Below are 19,075 nucleotides of genomic sequence, written 5' to 3'. Positions count from 1 at the left end.
TGATACTGGATGACCTCCAAGGTTCATGGCCTCTCCAACATTCTGAGAGTTGAGAGTAGAGTAAAATACTTTCCCCTTTCTTGATTGTGAATGCTATCCATTACCTGCGGTAACTTGAATCAAAACAAATGCTTTTGGAGTCAACCATTTGTACAGGTGTTTCCACTCAAAAGTAGAAACGTTGGAAATGAATGACCTGTGTAATTCACATGGATATACTAGCAGCCTAAATGCAGTAAAAAAAAAAAAGTGGTGTCAACATGTTAGCAAAATTTTCAGCAGACTTGGCCCGTACAGACATTCCACACATAAAAAATGACTCAAATAGCAACACAAGAATGCTCCCTTCTTTATCACAAAGTACACAAACACAAATGTTCTAAAGGCTTTTTTATGGTTTGATGACTTCAGCCAACTTGCCAGTTCAAGGTCTACAACATCTCATTTCAAAAGAGCTACATACAATCCATGCAGTGTCTAAGGAACTACCTATTCCTGCGCTGTCTGTGTGTCTTCACTATTCGGTGTATTGCTACAATGCATGCTCGCTATAGGATGGTCATTGTAGAACACTAATTGCCTAACTTATCCTATACCTTCTACCAGTTACCTCCTGTACTCTGCACTATTCCTGTTCTAATTACAAAATAATAATAATAATAATAACAACAATAACAAAGTAACAACAGCAGCAGCAATCCCTAATGGTAAAAACAAATGCAAAATGTACAAAATTACTTCCATCCTTTAATAGAGGGCACCCAGTTTTGTTTTGTTTTTTTTTCTTAAGATTTTTATCTATTTACTTGAGAAAGAATGATGGAGAGCAAGAGAGGGGGAAGGTCAGAGGGAGAAGCAGACCCCCACCATGCAGGGAGCCTAATCCAGGGACTCCAGGATCATGACCTGAGCCTAAGGCAGTCACTCAACCAACTGAGCCCCCCAAGGCACCCATGAGCACCCAGTTTTCTTATACTACTTTTGTCAGTGTTGTGTTGTGAAGACCACAGGCAAGATAAATCAACTGGATCTAGTTCTAGTCCCAATTTTGCCCCAATCTAGCTACATAACCTTCTATAAACCACCAATTGGCCCTGATTCTAGGTTTTCTCATCTAAGTCAGGCGTTTGCTGCACCATCCCAGGATAAGCTACCACACTACGCTCCCGGGATGGCATCAGTAAAGCAGCTGATGTGCACCATGACGCTGGAATTGTGTGATGTGAGGCCTGCACTATCACCTCTCATTTTTTAATTGTGCAATATCATGCATGATTTTGAAGTCTGAAAACTTTACTACGTAGTTTCCATATTTCCACTGTATTTATAAAGTTTCAACCTTATACGTATCAGAACTTGGTGAACGAAGACAAGAAATTGAGAGACAATAGGTCAGCCATGAAATCAGAAAAACAACTGTGGCCTTTCCCATCCAACATCTGATTTAGTTTCACTGCCTCAGCTTCATTCCCTTGGAGAGTCTGGTCAATGGAATGTGGTTCTCAATGACAGAATTTCAGAGTGGAAATTCTTTATCAGGCCAAGTGATTCCATTTCACCACTTCCTTACCATTTGTGACTCAGTTTATAGTTCATTAGTGTATGATTTAGAAGGGCAAGTGATTTCAAGAATAACCCAACTATTATGTGAAGGTAACATCAAATGCTTATAAAACAGGTTCCCTCAAATAGCTCTTCTTTTCGGTGTTTAGCAACTTGCTCCCAATCCAGTTTAAGAATCCTCTCTGGAATTGAGATGTGGAAGGCACTATCTCTCTATAAATAGGCTCATCCCATGCTATGTGAATCATGGTTGCTGACAGCAAATCAACAGACTAATTATTTGGCTTTGTTAGTAGTGATAATAGCACACTAACATCTTTCCAAATCTTTTCCCATACACCCCATACTCCCATTCTTCTAAGCTAAGCTTCAGACCAGACTGAAGTCCGCGGTGTACAGATGCATGCCCATGCGCCTTGCATTGGGCCTGGGATATCTCAACCACATTATTGTGAGACTTTAGCTGAACAAAAGAAGTCACCAGCCAGGATTCTCTCTGCCAAGATGTACACTGAGTAAATGAAAAAGAGGAGCCGATTAAGTGAACACTGAAGAAAACAATAAACTCGGCAATTCCCCCAAATTCTGTTTTCTAGTGAGATGCTAAGGAAAGGGCCACAGGAAGTCATGTCCCTCATGTAAAATTAAACCCTGCAAATTGTTCATGTCCAGATCAACTTCCACAAAGATCAAGTGAGTTCAGCTCACCCATTCACAAATATCACCCACCTATTATTTTTATTGCCTTGTTTAGAACTGAGGGGGCTGAGTGGGATCTATTCACAAATATCACTTAATTATCTCAACTGGAATACAAGAACATACTTCAATGACTGAAATATAAGTGTTACATTGAATTCAGAACCCTGAAGTTCCTTATAGACCACATAAGCCCTTAGAGAAGACAACCCCCAAATGATCCCTACACAACAATACAAGGGATTTTATTTTCCCCTAATATGAATTATATATTCTATAAATATTGAACCCTAGTTTTCATAGAATGCTTCACTTTATGAAATTAGTAGGCTAGATCAATTGTATGTAAACCGAAAGAGAGTTAGTAGCTCTTGCCTTGGGATCACATTCTTTTTGTTTACTCCCGAAATTTGCTATTTGATCAACAACACAGAGAGAAGGAGTCTACTGTGAAGTGACTTGTGTCATGAAAACCCATGGGAAAAATGAAAATGAGATGGTTTTTTCATAAAATTTAATCCTAAATTTCTAAGTTAATTCTGAGCTCCACTGATCCACACTTTCCAAATGTTTTCCTCACCCCAATGACCCTAGCCCATGTTTCATTCCTGGATCCCAGGAGAGCATCACAGAATTGCAAAGATGCTAACCTAAACCAGTCAACTGATCACTGAGCAAGCTTTCTAGGCCATATTTCCTTTCAGTTGACCACAGCAAGAGGAGAGTACCTCCCGACTGCAAAGGACCCAGCAGGCCACACCCAGAGAGGATCAACAAAGTCTGGTGGAAGGACAAATCTGGGCAATTTCACTTTCATTCTCTCAAGCTGGCCTGGTTTGAGGTAGGAATAAGCACCCTGAAACTCAAGGTATCCACTTTCCCTTTGTAAATAAAGATGACAATGAAGACCAACCATGTGAGTTTAGGGACAAAGAGGAGAATCAACTTCAGAAAGGCCTTAACAAGAAAATCTCTGATAAGTCTAAAGTTTTGTGGTTCTTTTCACACTCCTTTAGGCCAAATTGCAGATACTATGTTGTTTCCTTAATGTCCCAAAAGAAAGTGTGAGTGTGCAAAGGATGGGAGCAATAGGGCAGAAAATTTAATGAGCAGAATCTGGGAAACCAGGAGAGTCCTGGATAGGAAAAAGAAGTCTGTGTAAAAGGAAGTGAAGGGGCATGCAGGAAAGCGGGGAGGTGAGAATCCATCGGAATGTCTGAAAGATGCAATATCATGTGTTCCTGGGGGAAGAGTTTGAAAAAGAAAAAAATTAAGTTCATCTGGTGTCTACTAAGTATCTGTGTCCAGAACTATGCTAAACGTTATGGAAGATAGAGGGAGAGAAGGTTTATTTACATTAGGGTCCTCAGCAAGCAGTATAAGCACTGAATTGATGGATGAGAGAGAGAGAGAGAGAGAAAGAGAGACTATGAATGAGATGGTCGCTGTCTCAAGGATTCTACAGGCTTTATGGCACCAGGAGCATCTATACGTGTAGCTCTCATGTTAGTCAAACTGTGGTTTCATCAAGATACAAAGTGTTTTCCTGAATATGGGACGAGAAGCTATTAACTGACAGAGAGTGACAGAGAGATGTCTGGAAATTAAGGGAGAAGGGGGGGCAGAATGGAGCCAGGGGGATCCTGGTTCCCTTCGGCGGGTGCCCCCAGGTGCTTTGCAAAAGGAGAGAGAGGTGTCAGCTCTGGGGAGCCCACCGCCTGGGCTTCTACTGACCTGGTCTCCGCCTCACTGGCCTCTTGCGGCCGCTGCAGAAGCGCACTTTGCTGAATACCCCGAGGACGTGCCTTTCGCACAGGGAGCGCCCGTCTTTGCTGGGGCTGGAGCGGCGCTTGGAGGCCGACACCCGGTCGCTGTTGGACTCCCTCGCCTGTCGCTTCTGTCGGATCAAGGAGCTGGCTATCGCCGCAGCCATAGCTGCTCAGCGCGGGCCCCGGGCCCCGGGCTCCACTGCGCCCTCGGTATCGCGCTCCACCGGGGCGAGGGCAGGACCTCGGCGGCCTGGAGGGACAGGGCAGGCGCGGGGAGGCAGTGCTAATATTTGAGGAGGCTGCAGTACGGAAAACCCGACGCCCACAAGGTTAGTCAGAGTCTGGGCAGTGGCGACAAAATGTGTGAAAATCCAGATGTAAACTTCCCCAACCGCTGGCAGCGGGGGCGGGGCGGTCCCAGGCCTTCCAGTTAACTAGACTCTTGCACCCCAAACTTGTACCCCACGGCGATCCGCGTCCGAGGGGCAGTGGGGAGTTTGGTCACACTGCGTTCAGAGTACCAAGTGGAAGGGTAAGAAGGATGTCCAAAACAACAAGCCGTGCCCCCGTTGGAGAGGCGCAAGCGTTGTAAGGTGTCCAAAGTATATCTACACATACATACATATAAAACCCGTTTACAAAGCAGAGTCCGGACCGAGGCGGGTAGCGAGCCCCCGGTAGAAAATACTAAAAAGTGAATAAAACGTTCCTTTAGAAAACAAGCCACCAACCGCCAGAGAGAAGGAGAGGAAGGCAGCAATTTAACTCCCTGCGGCCCGCAGTTCTGGAGATTAGGAGGTCCGTCCCGGCTGGGTGAGGTCTACGGAATGCATCGCGCCGCCTGCGGTTCTCCAGAGGCCGGCCGCCGGAGTTCTGGAATTCCAAGAGGCGTGAAGTGGGAGCAGTGAGCCGGAATCGGGGTAGGGGCGCGGGGCGGGGGCAGCTGTTTCCAGCTGCGGTGCGCGCGACTCCCCGCCAGCAGCGCTGCGATGAGAGCGGGAGGAGGGGGGGGGGGAGGAGGGACCGGGAGGGAGGGAGAGAGGGAGGGACGGAGGGAGGGAGATCCTCGAAGGCCAAGCACCCCTCGGGGAGAAACCCGCGAGAGGCGAGCGCCGGGAATGCGCGGGGTCCCAAGAGCGGGCGCTCTTGCTCTTTCTGCTCGCTTTCTGGCACAAGACGGGCACAGTTGGTGATTATTTAGGGAATCCTAAATCTGGAATGACTCAGTAGTTTAAATAAGCCCCCTCAAAAGGCAGCGATGCCGAAGGTGTCCTCTCCAGCTCGGCGCCCACACGCCTTAACTGGAGCTCCCCGCCATGGTCCGCCCGGTGCCGCCGCACGGAGCCGGTCTCCGCACAGGCTCAGAGGGAGCGAGGGAAGAGGGAAGGAGGGGGCGCCCTGGTGGGCTCGGGATCAGGTCATCGCCGCGGTGCCCGGGCCCCCCAGGCTCGCGCGGCCCGGCAGTCCGCAGCTCGCAGGCAGCAGATCAGATGGGGATTACCCGCCCGACGCGAGGCCGATCACTCGCTCCCGCGCAGCCCATCCCGGCCGAGGAAGGAAGTGACCCGCGCGCTGCGAACCCCCGCGCGTCGGCTCGGGCGGGGCGGGGGCTGGCTGCGGGCGACGTCGGCTCGAGGCGGCTGCGGCTCCGGCCCAGAGCTGCCCACCATGGTCTGGCGCCGGGAGCGCAGGCGGGTCCCCAGGCCGTCCGGGGCGACGGCGGGAGGCTGTCGAGCGCGCCCCCGGAGCCGGACGCAGACTCTGGGGTCAAGGCCAGGGAGCAGGTGCAGGCTGCCGCCAACTCGCCCAACTTGCTGCGCGGATGGCCGCTCAGAGCTGCGGGGTAGCGGGGCGCCCGCAGCCGCCGCGCCGCCGTCTCTACCCGCCCCGGAGGGGGCGCTCAGGGCGGAGTCCCATTCATGGGCAAAGGCTCCGAGCCTCACTGGCTCCCGGGCGCCGCCGCTGCCGCCGCCGCCGCCCAGCAGGCTCGCTCCGCTGGAGCGCTAGCGCCGCAGGAAACTCTAGGTGGGGACTACAGCCACGGAGACGGTGGGTGGAACGAAGAGCCGGCGGCCGCCGGAGTACCTCTGGCACAGCTCGCCCACCCGCCAAGGGCTTGAGAGCGCCCTGGTGGGGCAGGGCCAGGGGTCGGGCTCCCAGAGCGCAGGGAAGCGCTGCGCGCTCGGGTCCTCCTCCCCTCCTGGGCGCCCTCTACTCCCAGACTCTCTTCTCCCTCTCTCCCGTCACCATTCTCCCCCTTCTCCGTCTTCCGTCTTTCCCCTTTTCTCCTCTCTACGCAATCCTACGTGATTGAGGTTTGGATGAGAAATTCTCAGAGGCAGAGTGAAGGAACTGCAGCTCGGGTCTGTTCTGTCCTATCCCTCCCCCAAGAGAAAACACAACCGCGGGCCGGTTAAAGGACCCTGAGTGCACAAAGAAGGGGTTAGGAGAGAAGGAGCTGATGGAAAGCAGCAGCCCTCTCTCCCACAAGCTGGAGCACACAGAATTCTCTGTTAAGGAAGGCAGGCAGTGGACACTAGAGAAAGTAACAATGACCTTTTGGGCCCTCATGTTAAGCCCCACCTTCAGCTCATTTTGTAACAGGATGAAGTGCTTCTGCATCCTTGAAACCCAGTTTTCTTGGTTCTATCCTGAAAGCTGCAGAGCAGGTTCTACCCTTAAAATGAGGGATCAAGTGAGCACCCTGCACAGAGAGGAGAATGCGGGAGGGGTGAGAGAGTGACTGTGGGCAAGGGCAGTCAACAACCAGCTCTGGAGTGCAATCAGGTCTCCAGGATGCTTGTGATGACAGATGGGTGTTACAGAAAACTCAGCAGAGAAGATGTTGTCACCCAAGTTGAAAGGCAGCATGAAAGATTTTGGAAACGTAAAGGAGTAATCCCTTCCATTTGTGCTATGGTCTGGATGTGACTATTAGTTATACTTATTATCTCTCTTCAACTTGTCTTCAGATAATCCTGCCCCTTCCATCTCTCCATTAAGCATCACGGGTAGAGCCAGAAGAGTAAATGGATGATTTCCAAGAGAAACACATATATGTTCAAAACATCCTAATAGAGAGGTGCCTGGGTGGCTCAGTAGTTGGGTGTCTACCTTCGGCTCAGGTCATGATCCCAGGGTCCTGGGTTCAAGCCCCACATCGGGCTCTCTGCCCTTCAGGGAGCCTGGTCCTCCCTCTCCCTCTGCCTGCCACTCCTCCTGTTTCTGCTCTTTCTCTCTGTGTCAAATAAATAAATAAATAGAATCTGAATATCAAAAAAAAAAAATCCTTATAGAGGGCAAGGAACATGCAGGCCTGGAAGCTACTAGAAATGTATAGGGGACCCTGAGAAGTGGTGGCAGGAACTCTCCAGATGTGGGCACAAACCTAGCAGAAATTCACTTAGGCAAGGAAAAGGACTGAAGCCTCTGAGCACTGTGTCAAACAACCCTATGGTGTTTGGGGGCCTGGATATTTCATGGTGCTGCTGGATATAACACAGACAGATGGGGGTTTATGAGGCCGACAGCTAGGAGGAGGATCCAACAAGCAAGGAAGCTTGAGAGGGGGGAATCCCAACTGTCTCCACAGAACACAGTCCCCTGCAGCAGTCAATGTGACTGAATAAGGACAGTGAACTTGGGATTCTAACCATGCAGAACAAGAGAGGTGAAAAAGACACACGCACACACACACACACACACACACACACACACACACACCTTCTCCAAAATTGAAGCTGAATACATTTTGGAAAATGCATCCCAGTAGAGCAAGAGGAATTACTTAAAATCAATTAGTAACACTGTTAAATAGGGAAATGTTCACATTTCACCAATAAAATCATTTTCCTTCCCTGGCTACCAGAAGACTTGCCTCGTTCTTGAGGAAGGCAGACACAGATAGTACTGGCCGGCTTTGGGGGTTCCTGGTCTCCTGCAGTTCAACACCCAAAAGGAAAAAGGTCAGCTAAGGTGAGGAACACAGGGAGATGGGCAAGCGAGGGGTGTGTAGTGAGGCCCTGAGGAAATCATTGCTAAACTTGTAGTTTCTTATCCTCAAAATGAGAATAATCAGTCCCATCTACCTTACAGAACTGAATATGTATGTGCAAGCATTTTGAAAACTGGAAAATGCCAAACGAGTGAAAGAGATGATGACTGTTTTTGTGTTTTTTTTTAAGAAAATGCATGATACTCTTCTGAGATGCTTTGCTTTTTTTTTTTTTTTTCCAGAGAGTAGAATTTATTTTGTGAGTTCTTAAGCCTATCGATGTATTGGCTTCTCCTGTTTGGGAAGTTTTGTTGTTGTTGTTGTTGTTTTCTTTTTTTTATAAACATATAATGTATTTTTATCCCCAGGGGTACAGGTCTGTGAATCGCCAGGTTTACACACTTCACAGCACTCACCATAGCACATACCCTCCCCAATGTCCATAGCCTCCTCCCCCTCTCCCAACCCCACCTCCCCCCATCAACCCTCAGTTTGTTTTGTGAGATTAAGAGTCACTTATGGTTTGTCTCCCTCCCAATCCCATCTTGTTTCATTTATTCTTCTCCTATCCCCCTAACCCCCCATGTTGCATCTCCATGTCCTCATATCAGGGAGATCATATGATAGTTGTCTTTCTCCGATTGACTTATTTCACTAAGCATGATACCCTCTAGTTCCATCCACGTTGTCGCAAATGGCAAGATTTCATTTCTTTTGATGGCTGAGATGCTTTTTTTAAATGCAGATTCCTGATGGTTTCTCAGAACATGAAGCACAAGTCTCTGAGAAGAGGCCAGGAATTTGAGTTTTTAACAAGTTTTTCACATGTCAAAGCTTGAGTTTTACACACACACACACACACACAATGTAGGTAATACTAGAAGAAAGAAATCAACTCAGACTCTCCAAATCTAGCACTTCTATCAAATTGCAGTCCTGGTGTTCCCACCGCCCACCCCACCCAACCCCCCAAAAGAAGAGTCTGGAAAGAGGATGGGTGTTTTCTAATCTTTGGCTGTGTTGGGTTTTTTCTGTAGGTTTACGGGAAATGAAGATGTTCTGAAGAAGGGGGTAACCAGGGGAGTGGCACAGGATGGAAGAGGGTGGATGGGGCAGGAGATGAAAATGCAGACAACATGTGCTTGAAGTTCTCCTCTCTGTCTTGACATGCCAGCATCAAGTCAGGCATTTAAGGAACAAAATCAAAACAACAAATGGGAGCTTTCTGAGAGTGACACTATTCCTGTCTTTAGATCTCTATTAAAAGAAAGCGGTGTTTCCGATTTCGATCACACAACAAAGACTACTCGTGTACTTGCACTCCTGCAGCTGTTGTCAGAGTACTTGTATAGCTGCTTAGCCCTGGAAGTCATCCTGGGCATCCTTTACTTTATTGACTCCATTTCCCCAAGGAGAGGAAAAGGTAAGTCTTGGGACCTTTGAGAAGTTATCTAGGATCCATGCACACAGCTGTTTAGCTCAGAAGCATTACTTAAGTTAGGTGTTTTGTTTTGTTTTTTTAAACACCCCGAACTTGTTCCTGTGGCATTTTGTTTACCAACTCTTAAGTATTCTTTTTTTTTTTAAGATTTTATTTATTTATTTGACAGAGAGAAATCACATAGGCATAGGCTCTCCCCAATGAGCAGAGAGCCCGGTGCAGGGCTCGATCCCAGGACCCTGAGATCATGACATGAGCTGAAGGCAGAGGCTTAACTACCACTGAGCCACCCAGGCGCCCCAAGTTAGTTTTTTGACATCCAGAAATTCCTAACTTTCCTACCAGGCCACTAAAGGTCAGAAATCTTCTCCACAGTTATAAGGGCATTTCAGTATCCTTGCATTTGGGCATCAGGAATGAGATTAAATCAGCCTACTGATAATTTAGGTAAAACAATTTGGTTTTTTAAAGGGCAATATCTCAGAGATAACAATACCTCGATTTTTATGCTGCCACCTTTCTTTGTAAGAACAACTTCCAAATTTACCTTTACAATTCTGAAGACATCATGGGTGGAAGCAGTTTTAACTACTTTGGAGGAAGTTACCAGATACATATTGAAAGGACAATTATGGAGTTGTATTTTATATTTCTGACCTCCACTCAAGCAAACAAAACATGAACAGTCTTCATCATGTCCATATTTTGAAAGGAAAAAACATAGAACGTTACATTGTCTTTCTCTTATTCACATACCAAGCCTTCTAACTCCCACATCAAACTCTCAGGACCACTGTAGTCATTCACTTGAAACCTTAAATTGAGCACAGAGTACATCCAAGGCTCTGCTTCAGTTACCAAGGGGAACTCAATACACCCTCTACAGTCATCCTGCCCTCAACGAACTTACAGGACACACCATCATGATCTTATCTGACTCTTAATCACCTACAAGCCATATGCTACTGGACAAGTTATTTAATCTGTCTAAACCACATTTGCAAGACAGGTCAGTGATCATGACACTAGCCATACTTATCAAACTGGGCTGCTGCAAGGCTCAAAGAAGATGCGATAATAATGTAAAGTATTAGAATGAGCATGATGTTATTAAAATATCCATTTAAATCAAGTCCCTGCTATAAAACCCAGACATCCCCAAACAGGAAAACTTACCTTGTGATTCATATACATCATCATTCACTCCTGGACCTGATGTATTTAATGAAGGCTGGATCTACTTGAAATGAATGATTAACCTTGACATTGTAATGGCAAACAAAATTTTCATCAGTGGAAAATTGTCAGTGTCCTTCCCTGTTAGGAACACAAAGGAGTGTAGCTCTGCTCATGTACCATTCTGCTCTGAGATCAGGCCCCTGACTCAAAGCTCGGTGACTATGAGCTCACAGGGCTCTGACACAGCAAGCTTGACAGGCAGAAGACCTTTTCTCCATGAATTTTAATCCATGTAGGAGCAGTATTTCCATTTGCTTCTGCTTTTCTCTGCCAGATGTATTGGTGAAAACAGGCTGGCAAAAGCAAATAAACAATTACTTTCTAATAATTTGTGGATTCCTTTATACAACAAATTTATTTGTGGTTCTTTATCCAATAGTTCAACAACTGAGTTGTTACATGTTCTATGTTTGTCTGGTTTTAGTCATTTCTCAAAATAGGAAAGACAATAGATTTAATTCTTCTATGTGACACAGACCAGGGGTGGTATCCTTATTGCCCAAGTACAGAAATTATCAATGTTTTGAGGAATGTCTGTTTTGATAAGAAATACAAGGTACAACGAATGTGAGCCAATGCTAAGTACCCTGTAGTCTAAGTGCACTGCAGTTCAGGACACATTGAATCCTCATAACAACCCTAAGAGGTAAGTTCTGTCATTATCCTCATTTTACAAATGAAGAAACTGGGGCACAACGAGGTTCAGTTGCTTAATCAAGGTCACCCAGTTAAGAATTGGTAGAGTTCAAATCTAACGCACGGAATTTATTTCCAAAGCTTCCCATTGATCCTCTGCGTTATACTGTATGTCAATAAAAACATGATACCATGCACAATGATAATCCTGTAATAAAATTGATAGAAAGCAAACGTCACTTGCATTTACGTAGTGTTTTACTGCTTAGAAATTGCCTTCGTGTGTACTAACTCAATGAGACTCCCAACAACCTTGAGAGGAAAGTTAAGGGAAAAATAATAACCCAGTTTTACAGACAAACTAAGACTCTAGTAAGTGATGACATCCCCCAAGTTCACACAACAGATGAGTGAAGATCTAGGAGTTTAATCCAGGCCTTCTGATCTCAATGTCTCTCACATCCTAAGATCACAGAGAAAAAAATGGGAATGTTAAATTGCCTTGCATCCACTAACCTCTAGTACTCACTAGCAGAGCTTCACATCTGGTAAATGACCGTGAAGAGAACACTTGATATTGGAAGGGAAGGGACCCAAGTGTCCCAAGTCTTCTCATTCTGCAGCTTGTACTTCTCTCTGGACCCTGGAGCTAAGGGGGTGGCGTTCCCACCCTTGGCCATGAGAGAATACCCTTTGGTTCTGAGAGTATGGCCTCCTCTTTTGTTCAGTAATTCCAGCTGAGCTTCTTAAGAAAGTTATAGGAAAACTAAATCAAAATAGGAAACAGAAAAATTTATAAGAGGATAAATTTACACTTCTGTTCCTGTTCCTGTTCCTAAAAGATAGACATTAGTTTGGCTTGAACCTCATAGTTGGCACTTGGTTATTTTCCTTCTCAGCTGGACTAGGGATGTTAGAAAGCCTGTCTCCACCTACTCACCATCATTTTAGCCCCTTTCTAATTTCCACTGTCACTGATCCAGTGATACCTCTTCCTTCCAGAAGGGAAATGTAGCTGGAAGAGCCCCATAATATAAAACCCATAAGGATAGGGAGATTGTCTACTTTGTTTATTTTCCTATCTCCAGTGCCTAAAATAGCATTTAATATACAGCAGGTACTCAATAAATTATTGAATAAGTTTATCAATGAAATAATAAATGCATCCATTTATCCATCTTAAGTTAAAAATGAAATACTTATTCTTATATAAAAAAACAAACTCCGCTGACTCAGGGGTAACCTCCATATCTCCAAGTTGATCATTTTGCTGTATCACAACCCTTTAAACTTATCTGCCTAAATTCAAGCCATCTGTTAAAATCTGATAGCCTGAGCGGGAACACAATACCTAGACTTCTGCCCTGAGCAACCCCTATTCCCCATACTTAGGTCTATAGTCTTAGCTGTGACCTCTTTCAATCCCTCTCTTTTTCAGTCTGTGTGTGTGTGTGTGTGTGTCACACACATTCATACACACACATACACTCACTCTCCCAGAAGAGAAAAAATATAACAGTAAGGAAAAAACAGACCAAAGACATCAAATAAAATGTCAACTCAATATTTAAACTCTCAGAATAAGATCACAATGACCTTAATGGCTTGACAATCCTCACATCCATGCTGTCAGCCATCTTTACTGAGCTGCTTTCTCCATGGACCATTCCTAGTTGCTCTCATTTCTAATTTTAGACTGATCCCAAATTTTCAGGGACTGGATCTCGTTGAAATAGCTGTCTCTTACAGCACCCAGCACATGACTGACACTCAAACTGTACTATTAAATTATAACAAATTCATATTTTTGTCCACTGTGTGCACTAAGCACTGGGTGCTATGAAAATAACAATTAGTGAAAAATCCCACTGGTCTCTACTCATAGGTATTTGATATAGAGTATGGTTCTATTGGAAATAACTGAAATATACAAACTGGTTAGGGAAAACTATCAGAAGATCAAATGGGAGTTTGGACAAGGTGACCAGTAAGGTCATTTCTGGTACTAAATTTTTAGAATTCTCTAAAAATAAAATGTAAAGCAGAAAGGATATGTAATTTAGAGTAAATAATTTGTACTTTCATAAAGAATAAATGATTTTTCCTGAGCCTAAGTTTATTTGCCTATAATATGACTACTATATAAGACCTAGATTAATTAAAATAATATATTGGAAAAAAACACGAATTTTAAAGCAAAGAAAAGTATGCATGAGTGAATGAATAAATGAGCAAGTAAATTAATATGTCGATGAGTAGATGGCTGGTTGGATGAAAATACAGCACTTTTTTTTTTAATATTTATTTATTTATTTATTTATTTATTTATTTATCTGAGAGAAAGCCCATGGGAGCCTGCCTGCCAGAGAGCACAACCAGGGAGGAGGGACATAGGGAGAGGAAGAAGCAGGCTCCCCACTGAGCAGGGAGCCCTGGGGGGAGGGGCTTAATCCCAGGACCCTGGACTCATGACCTGAGTTGAAGACAGATGCTTTACCTACTGAGCCACCCTGAAATATAGCACCTTTCATCTAAAAATCTAAATTTTACATTTTAAGATAAACAAAATTGCTCAAAACAAAAATAAAAAATATTTAGCAAGCTTCCTTTCAGAATACTGGGGAGGCAAACAGAAAATGTTCAAGAATTGCATAGTAGTTAATGAAAACATTTAGTAAAATTCTCATTCACTTAAAAACATTTTTCACATAAAACTCTATTCCCCTGTACTTAATTTTGCCCACTAATCCAGCATATGCAAGATGAAATCAAGGAGACATCGGTGTAGATGACTGTGTGTTTAAGAAATATAAGCCAAAATAGATAGATAGATGGATATGCATTTTGGTGTTCAGTTACCTAGAAAGGGATAAGATTATTGTATAAAGATGATTTTTTAAACGGTATTTTTTTAAAGATTTTATTTTTTTATTTATCTGTTTGACAGACAGAGATCACAAGTAGGCAGAGAGGCAGGCAAAGAGAGGGAAGGGAAACAGGCTCCCTGCTGAGCAGAGAGTCTGACACAGGGCTCAATCCGAGGACCCTGAGACCATGACCTGAGCCAAAGGCAGAGGCTTAACCCACTGAGCCACTCAGGAGCCCCTAAATGGTATTTTTTAAACAGTATTTAAAACAAGGGGTGTCTGGGTGGCATCTGATCATTGATGTCGGCTCAGGTCATGATCTCAGGGTCATGAGATCAAGCCCTGCATCAGGCTCTGCATTGGGTATGGACCTTGCTTGAGATTCTCCCTCCCTCTCCCTCTCTAAAAACAAACAAAACAAAAACAGTATTTAAAACAAGAAGGAGTAATAATATTTTTGTAGTGTTTTGGATAGGATACTAGTATTTAAACTTATAGTGTGAGAGCTCCTGAGGTCATCAGCCTATTCTAGATAATGTATAAATATGGTAATCAGCTAGAAACCATAAGCAAAGAGACTTCTTTAAAAGTAAGCTAGGAAATTCTCTCTGACTGCTTGAATATGCTAAGAACACAGTAAGGGAGAAGAGATTCCATTCATTTCTCCTCATTTTGACAGTTCTTCTCTCATCTCTAAAAGTGGACAAGACAAGGAAATAGCCATAGCTGGCCTTTGAAAGATAAGTAACTAGAAGCATTTATTATTTGCTGAGGACAAAAGGCAGGGAAGGAACGTTGACTTCATGCTAAAATAACAGGACCTCATTATTAAAAAGTATTCTAAGTATGATCAATTTGTAAAATTAGAAATAGAATTTGGGAGAGAGAATCATGACTTACATTGTTTCTTCTTGAGAAGGATCCAGTACTTTCACTAGATCAGATACTCTGTAAATGTGTACTGATTTAATTTTAACTTGAATAATAAATGTTCAGGATGAGTAAGAATAGCCTCAAATTTTACCTTAAAGAAAACCTTAGCCATACTTTTATTAATAGTGGTATCACCTTGAGTCCCTGATAGCGTAGTAGCAATAATAAAAAAAAAAAGAAAGAAAAGAAAGAAATGTCTGATAACTATAGTAGAAAACACCCAGTCCTAATCTAGGAATGTGTTCTCCTTATCCCCTTTGTACAACAAACACAGACACTGAACTATTTTCTGATAATGCTACCGTGATAAAATCCTACTATATACCCACACCACTCTCCTGAGGGGAAGAGTTATTCTCCAAAGTGAGTCAAAAGTCATAGTTTCAGGCATCAGCTAAAAGTGACTTGGGCATGGGGCGCCTGGGTGCCCCATGTCAGGCTCTCTGCTCAGCGGGGAGCCTGCTTCCTCCTCTCTCTCTGCCTGCCTCTCTGCCTACTTGTGATCCCTGTCTGTCAAATAAATAAATAAAATCTTTTGAAAAAGAGAGAGAGAGACTTGGGCATGAGAAGTTCCATTTAAAGCTCCAAGAAGAAGGTATGCCTTTCTTTCTTGTCACTGGATTTTGAGCAATCCACCCAGGCCCATGGCTGTTCTGACTGTCAAGGGAAGAGATGCTCTATGAAAGACAATCAGGCCAGAAACTATACAGAAAACAGTCTCCTGGGTGTGCCTAAGACTGGTCTGGAGCTGTGGACCATGGAGAGTGAAGCATACCATGTTATCTAGAGGTTAGTTGCAAATGACTGTCCACATTGCGATTTCCTCTGTTACACACTGTCCTTCAATAGAGTCTGATATTAACTGCTGTTTTCATTTCAGACAAGCAATCACTGGGTGTTCCTTACAGAGTCCTTATTAATTTTAGACAAATCTTATGCCTTTTACTTTGAGCCATGCAAAAATATCAACTGAAAATCGTGTTCAAAGTATAGGTTTAAAGTATTTGAAGGAAAGGAAGAACAGGGTGGGGAAGAGAAGGGAAACGAAAATTGATAAGGCATCTGCAGTGCACCAGGCACAGTGCTGGGCCCTCTACAGGTTATATTACTTAATCCCATGAAAATCCTGTAAGACCGCCATTGTTAACCACATGTACAATGAGAAAATTGAAGGTCAGAAAGTGAAGCATGGGTCCAATCAAGAATTCAAATCTAGTTTATCAGACTCCAAATCCGAGGCTCTCTTCATGACTTGTCTTTAGGTAATGAATCACAAAGTCAATAATAAGGGGACCATTTATGTTCCTGAACTGTCAAAAAAGTTAAGATAACCATGAAATAAGACCACTCAGAATCTAAGTCAGAAGCATCCAGACTATTTGTTTCCTGATGCTCATGGTCTCATTTGAAGCACTCGTTAAATAACTAGAGCCAAAGAAAGAAAAATTGGAGACAGTGATATCTATCTTCAAGTGTCTAAAAAAGTTCTTCTTGAAAAAAAGAAAGAGACATCTTGTGCATCCAGAGGCAAAGTTGGATTCAGTTAAGCAGTCATATATAAGAAAGCGCAGACCAACAATGAAATCGATGGCTTCACAAAACGGGGAAGTGAGCTTCCCATCATCAGAGACATTCAAGTAGGAGCAATACCACAGGAGGATGGTTCCAAGAGCTGAGATACATATTCCATAAAATGGTTACAGTCAGCATTGCTGGGGAGAAGAATGAATCAGAAGGACTACAGGCTGCAACCAAGGCAATACTTGGCAAACCTTTATTTTCAGAACGTAAAAAGGTAAGGATGAATGAATGATGAAACTGACTGCTAGTAAAAAAAAAAAAAATGAGGGTAGAATGGAGAAAGATGCAAGATTGAAGGAGGCAGTCAGGGAAAGCATATCAAGATAACCCTGTGAAGAAAGCATGGGGCTAACAGTTATTTTATATGGTATATTAATATGGCATAGCTGATTAAGGGGTTGCCTCTTAACAGTTGGGTGGTTAAAACGATCATATTCCTATGAGGTATAGGGTTCTAGAGTAAGGAAAAGAAAACATGAACCTATAAAAATGCAAGTGAGGAAAGTTCCCCAGGAAAGGCCAGTGTCAAAAGCCCCTAAGATGTTAGTCAAAACTATAGCGGTTTCTGTGAAGGATTGTCACTGGCCCTTCTTGATTCCTGTGTAGGAAAGATCCCATTTGAAGTAAGAGACTTTAAAGTAACCAAAAACCAACAGCTTAAAGGTGAACAGAGAACCAAACGGAAATGATTAGGAGAGCGAAGGAGAGTATTAGGTACTCTACGAAGGTTCCCTGTACAGAAGGTCTTTTCTAACAAATGTTAGGGTCATAATGGAGAATACGAAAAGTAAATAGTTATTGGCCCCCAGTTGCAACTGTCTGTTACAAGATCTACCATTTTTACTATCAGTAATCATAGAGAAATCTGGAGATTCAATTTATGGTAGAAAGAAGGACATATTTAAATCGATGTACACATTCACAGCTTTTAATATAGTATCTTGATTTCATTTTTTTTTAGAAAGAAAAAGGAGAATCACAACTCTGGAAAACTCAAAACCAATTTGAGAAAACTTAGTATAAACTGAGAAAAATACTTACAAAATGACTTCTCAAGTCAGTGTTCCAAAACACAAGACCAAAGATGGAGAGATAGTAGATGGTGGATAGACAGTTGTCATATTTTTGAAGTCAGGGATTTGGAAAGGCCACCATCTTGTTAACTGATTGGCAACTTTTAACTTACTGTACACACAGTGTTAGTGTTATCTTCAAAATTGGAGAGTAAGTATGTGTCCCACTGGGTGATATTTTTGAGAAGACAATTGCGTGACCATAGAAAGGTCATTTAACCTCTATGTATCAGTTTACTCCTCTATAAAATGAGAAATTTTAAAAAGAACAACAGATGATCATTACATTTTTGAGCCTCCCAATGGAAAGTTACTTTTGGCAGGGTTCTGGAACCAGGAGTAACATTCGATTTTAGGGACTCCAAACAAGAAAAGTAGCATATAATCAAAAGTGCCCAGATATTTTCAATGTGACCACTTACTTGAAAAAGAAAGGACAGTCTTTGCTACGTTACTAAACAGTAGCAAAGACTCTCCTGAGGATAAATGACCCCAATCCCAAAGACACTCTCTGAAGCAGCTAAAGTCTCCCAGTTTTGGTTCACACTTGGTCCTTCTGTCTCTGAGTGGGTGGAGGTGGAGGAGGAATGAGAAATGATAAGTGCTCTGTTACTTGTGAGGATGACACAAAACAAAATAAAGCTGTTCCCATCATAGTTGGACTTTGGAGTTCGTTTGTTTTTTGTTTTTTTTTTCCCCCTTCCTGTTTGTTGTCTCTATATAGATCAGGAAATTTTAGATGACTCTCAACAAGCAGCTTTGCAATAATTCAGATCAAAGAAAGAGATAATTCTACAGTGAGGAGAGTCAACAGAAGCAGTATGTTCTAATAGGCTTAAAACGAGCCTGACTTGAAACCTCATTCTCATGCAGTTTACTCAATATGGAACCTTGGACAAATCATTCCTCTTCTATATCTGTAAATCTATAGTCCCATTCTTAGAACGAGGTTAATCAGATGATTACTAAGGTCCCTTCTCTCTCTAAAATTCTGTGGCTCTAATTATAATGCTCACTACATCATCGTACTAACAAAAAGCAAACTAGGATACTCCCTTTTATCTTCCAAAGTAACCTCAAGCTGTTTAACTAAAATAAAAAGTAGGATTGGTTATCCTTCATCCCTCAGGCCCATGCTAGATGTCCTCAGTCCCCAGAAAAACTGAACCTGACTGGTTATCTTTTACCACAAAACACTTCTCCATAACTCTGGTTAAAAGAAATGGTAATTAAAGTAAATAATATTTGAGTGCTAATTATTTACCAGGAACAGGTCTCAG

General features: G+C 43.3%; 1 protein-coding gene across 4 annotated transcripts in view; it reads right to left on the bottom strand.

Moving 5' to 3' along the window:
• FGF12 (fibroblast growth factor 12) overlaps positions 1-19,075 on the bottom strand; it is a 584,189-nt gene that overhangs the window by 269,725 nt on the left and 295,389 nt on the right. Inside the window, exon 1 of one of the 4 annotated variants that reach the window (XM_046003433.1) lies at positions 3,997-4,610. The exons of the other annotated variants lie outside the window; for them this stretch is intronic. Coding sequence (XP_045859389.1) covers positions 3,997-4,195 — 199 coding nt within the window. The 5' untranslated portion in view covers positions 4,196-4,610. Of the gene's footprint in view, positions 1-3,996; positions 4,611-19,075 lie in introns of those variants that run through there. 4 annotated transcript variants of the gene reach the window in all.

The sequence above is a fragment of the Meles meles genome, chromosome 4 (genome assembly GCF_922984935.1).
Source record: "Meles meles chromosome 4, mMelMel3.1 paternal haplotype, whole genome shotgun sequence".
Classification (NCBI taxonomy): Eukaryota; Metazoa; Chordata; class Mammalia; order Carnivora; family Mustelidae; genus Meles; species Meles meles.
The sequence above is the reverse complement of the archived record's forward strand: the minus strand, read 5'-3'. Positions and strand labels throughout refer to the sequence as shown.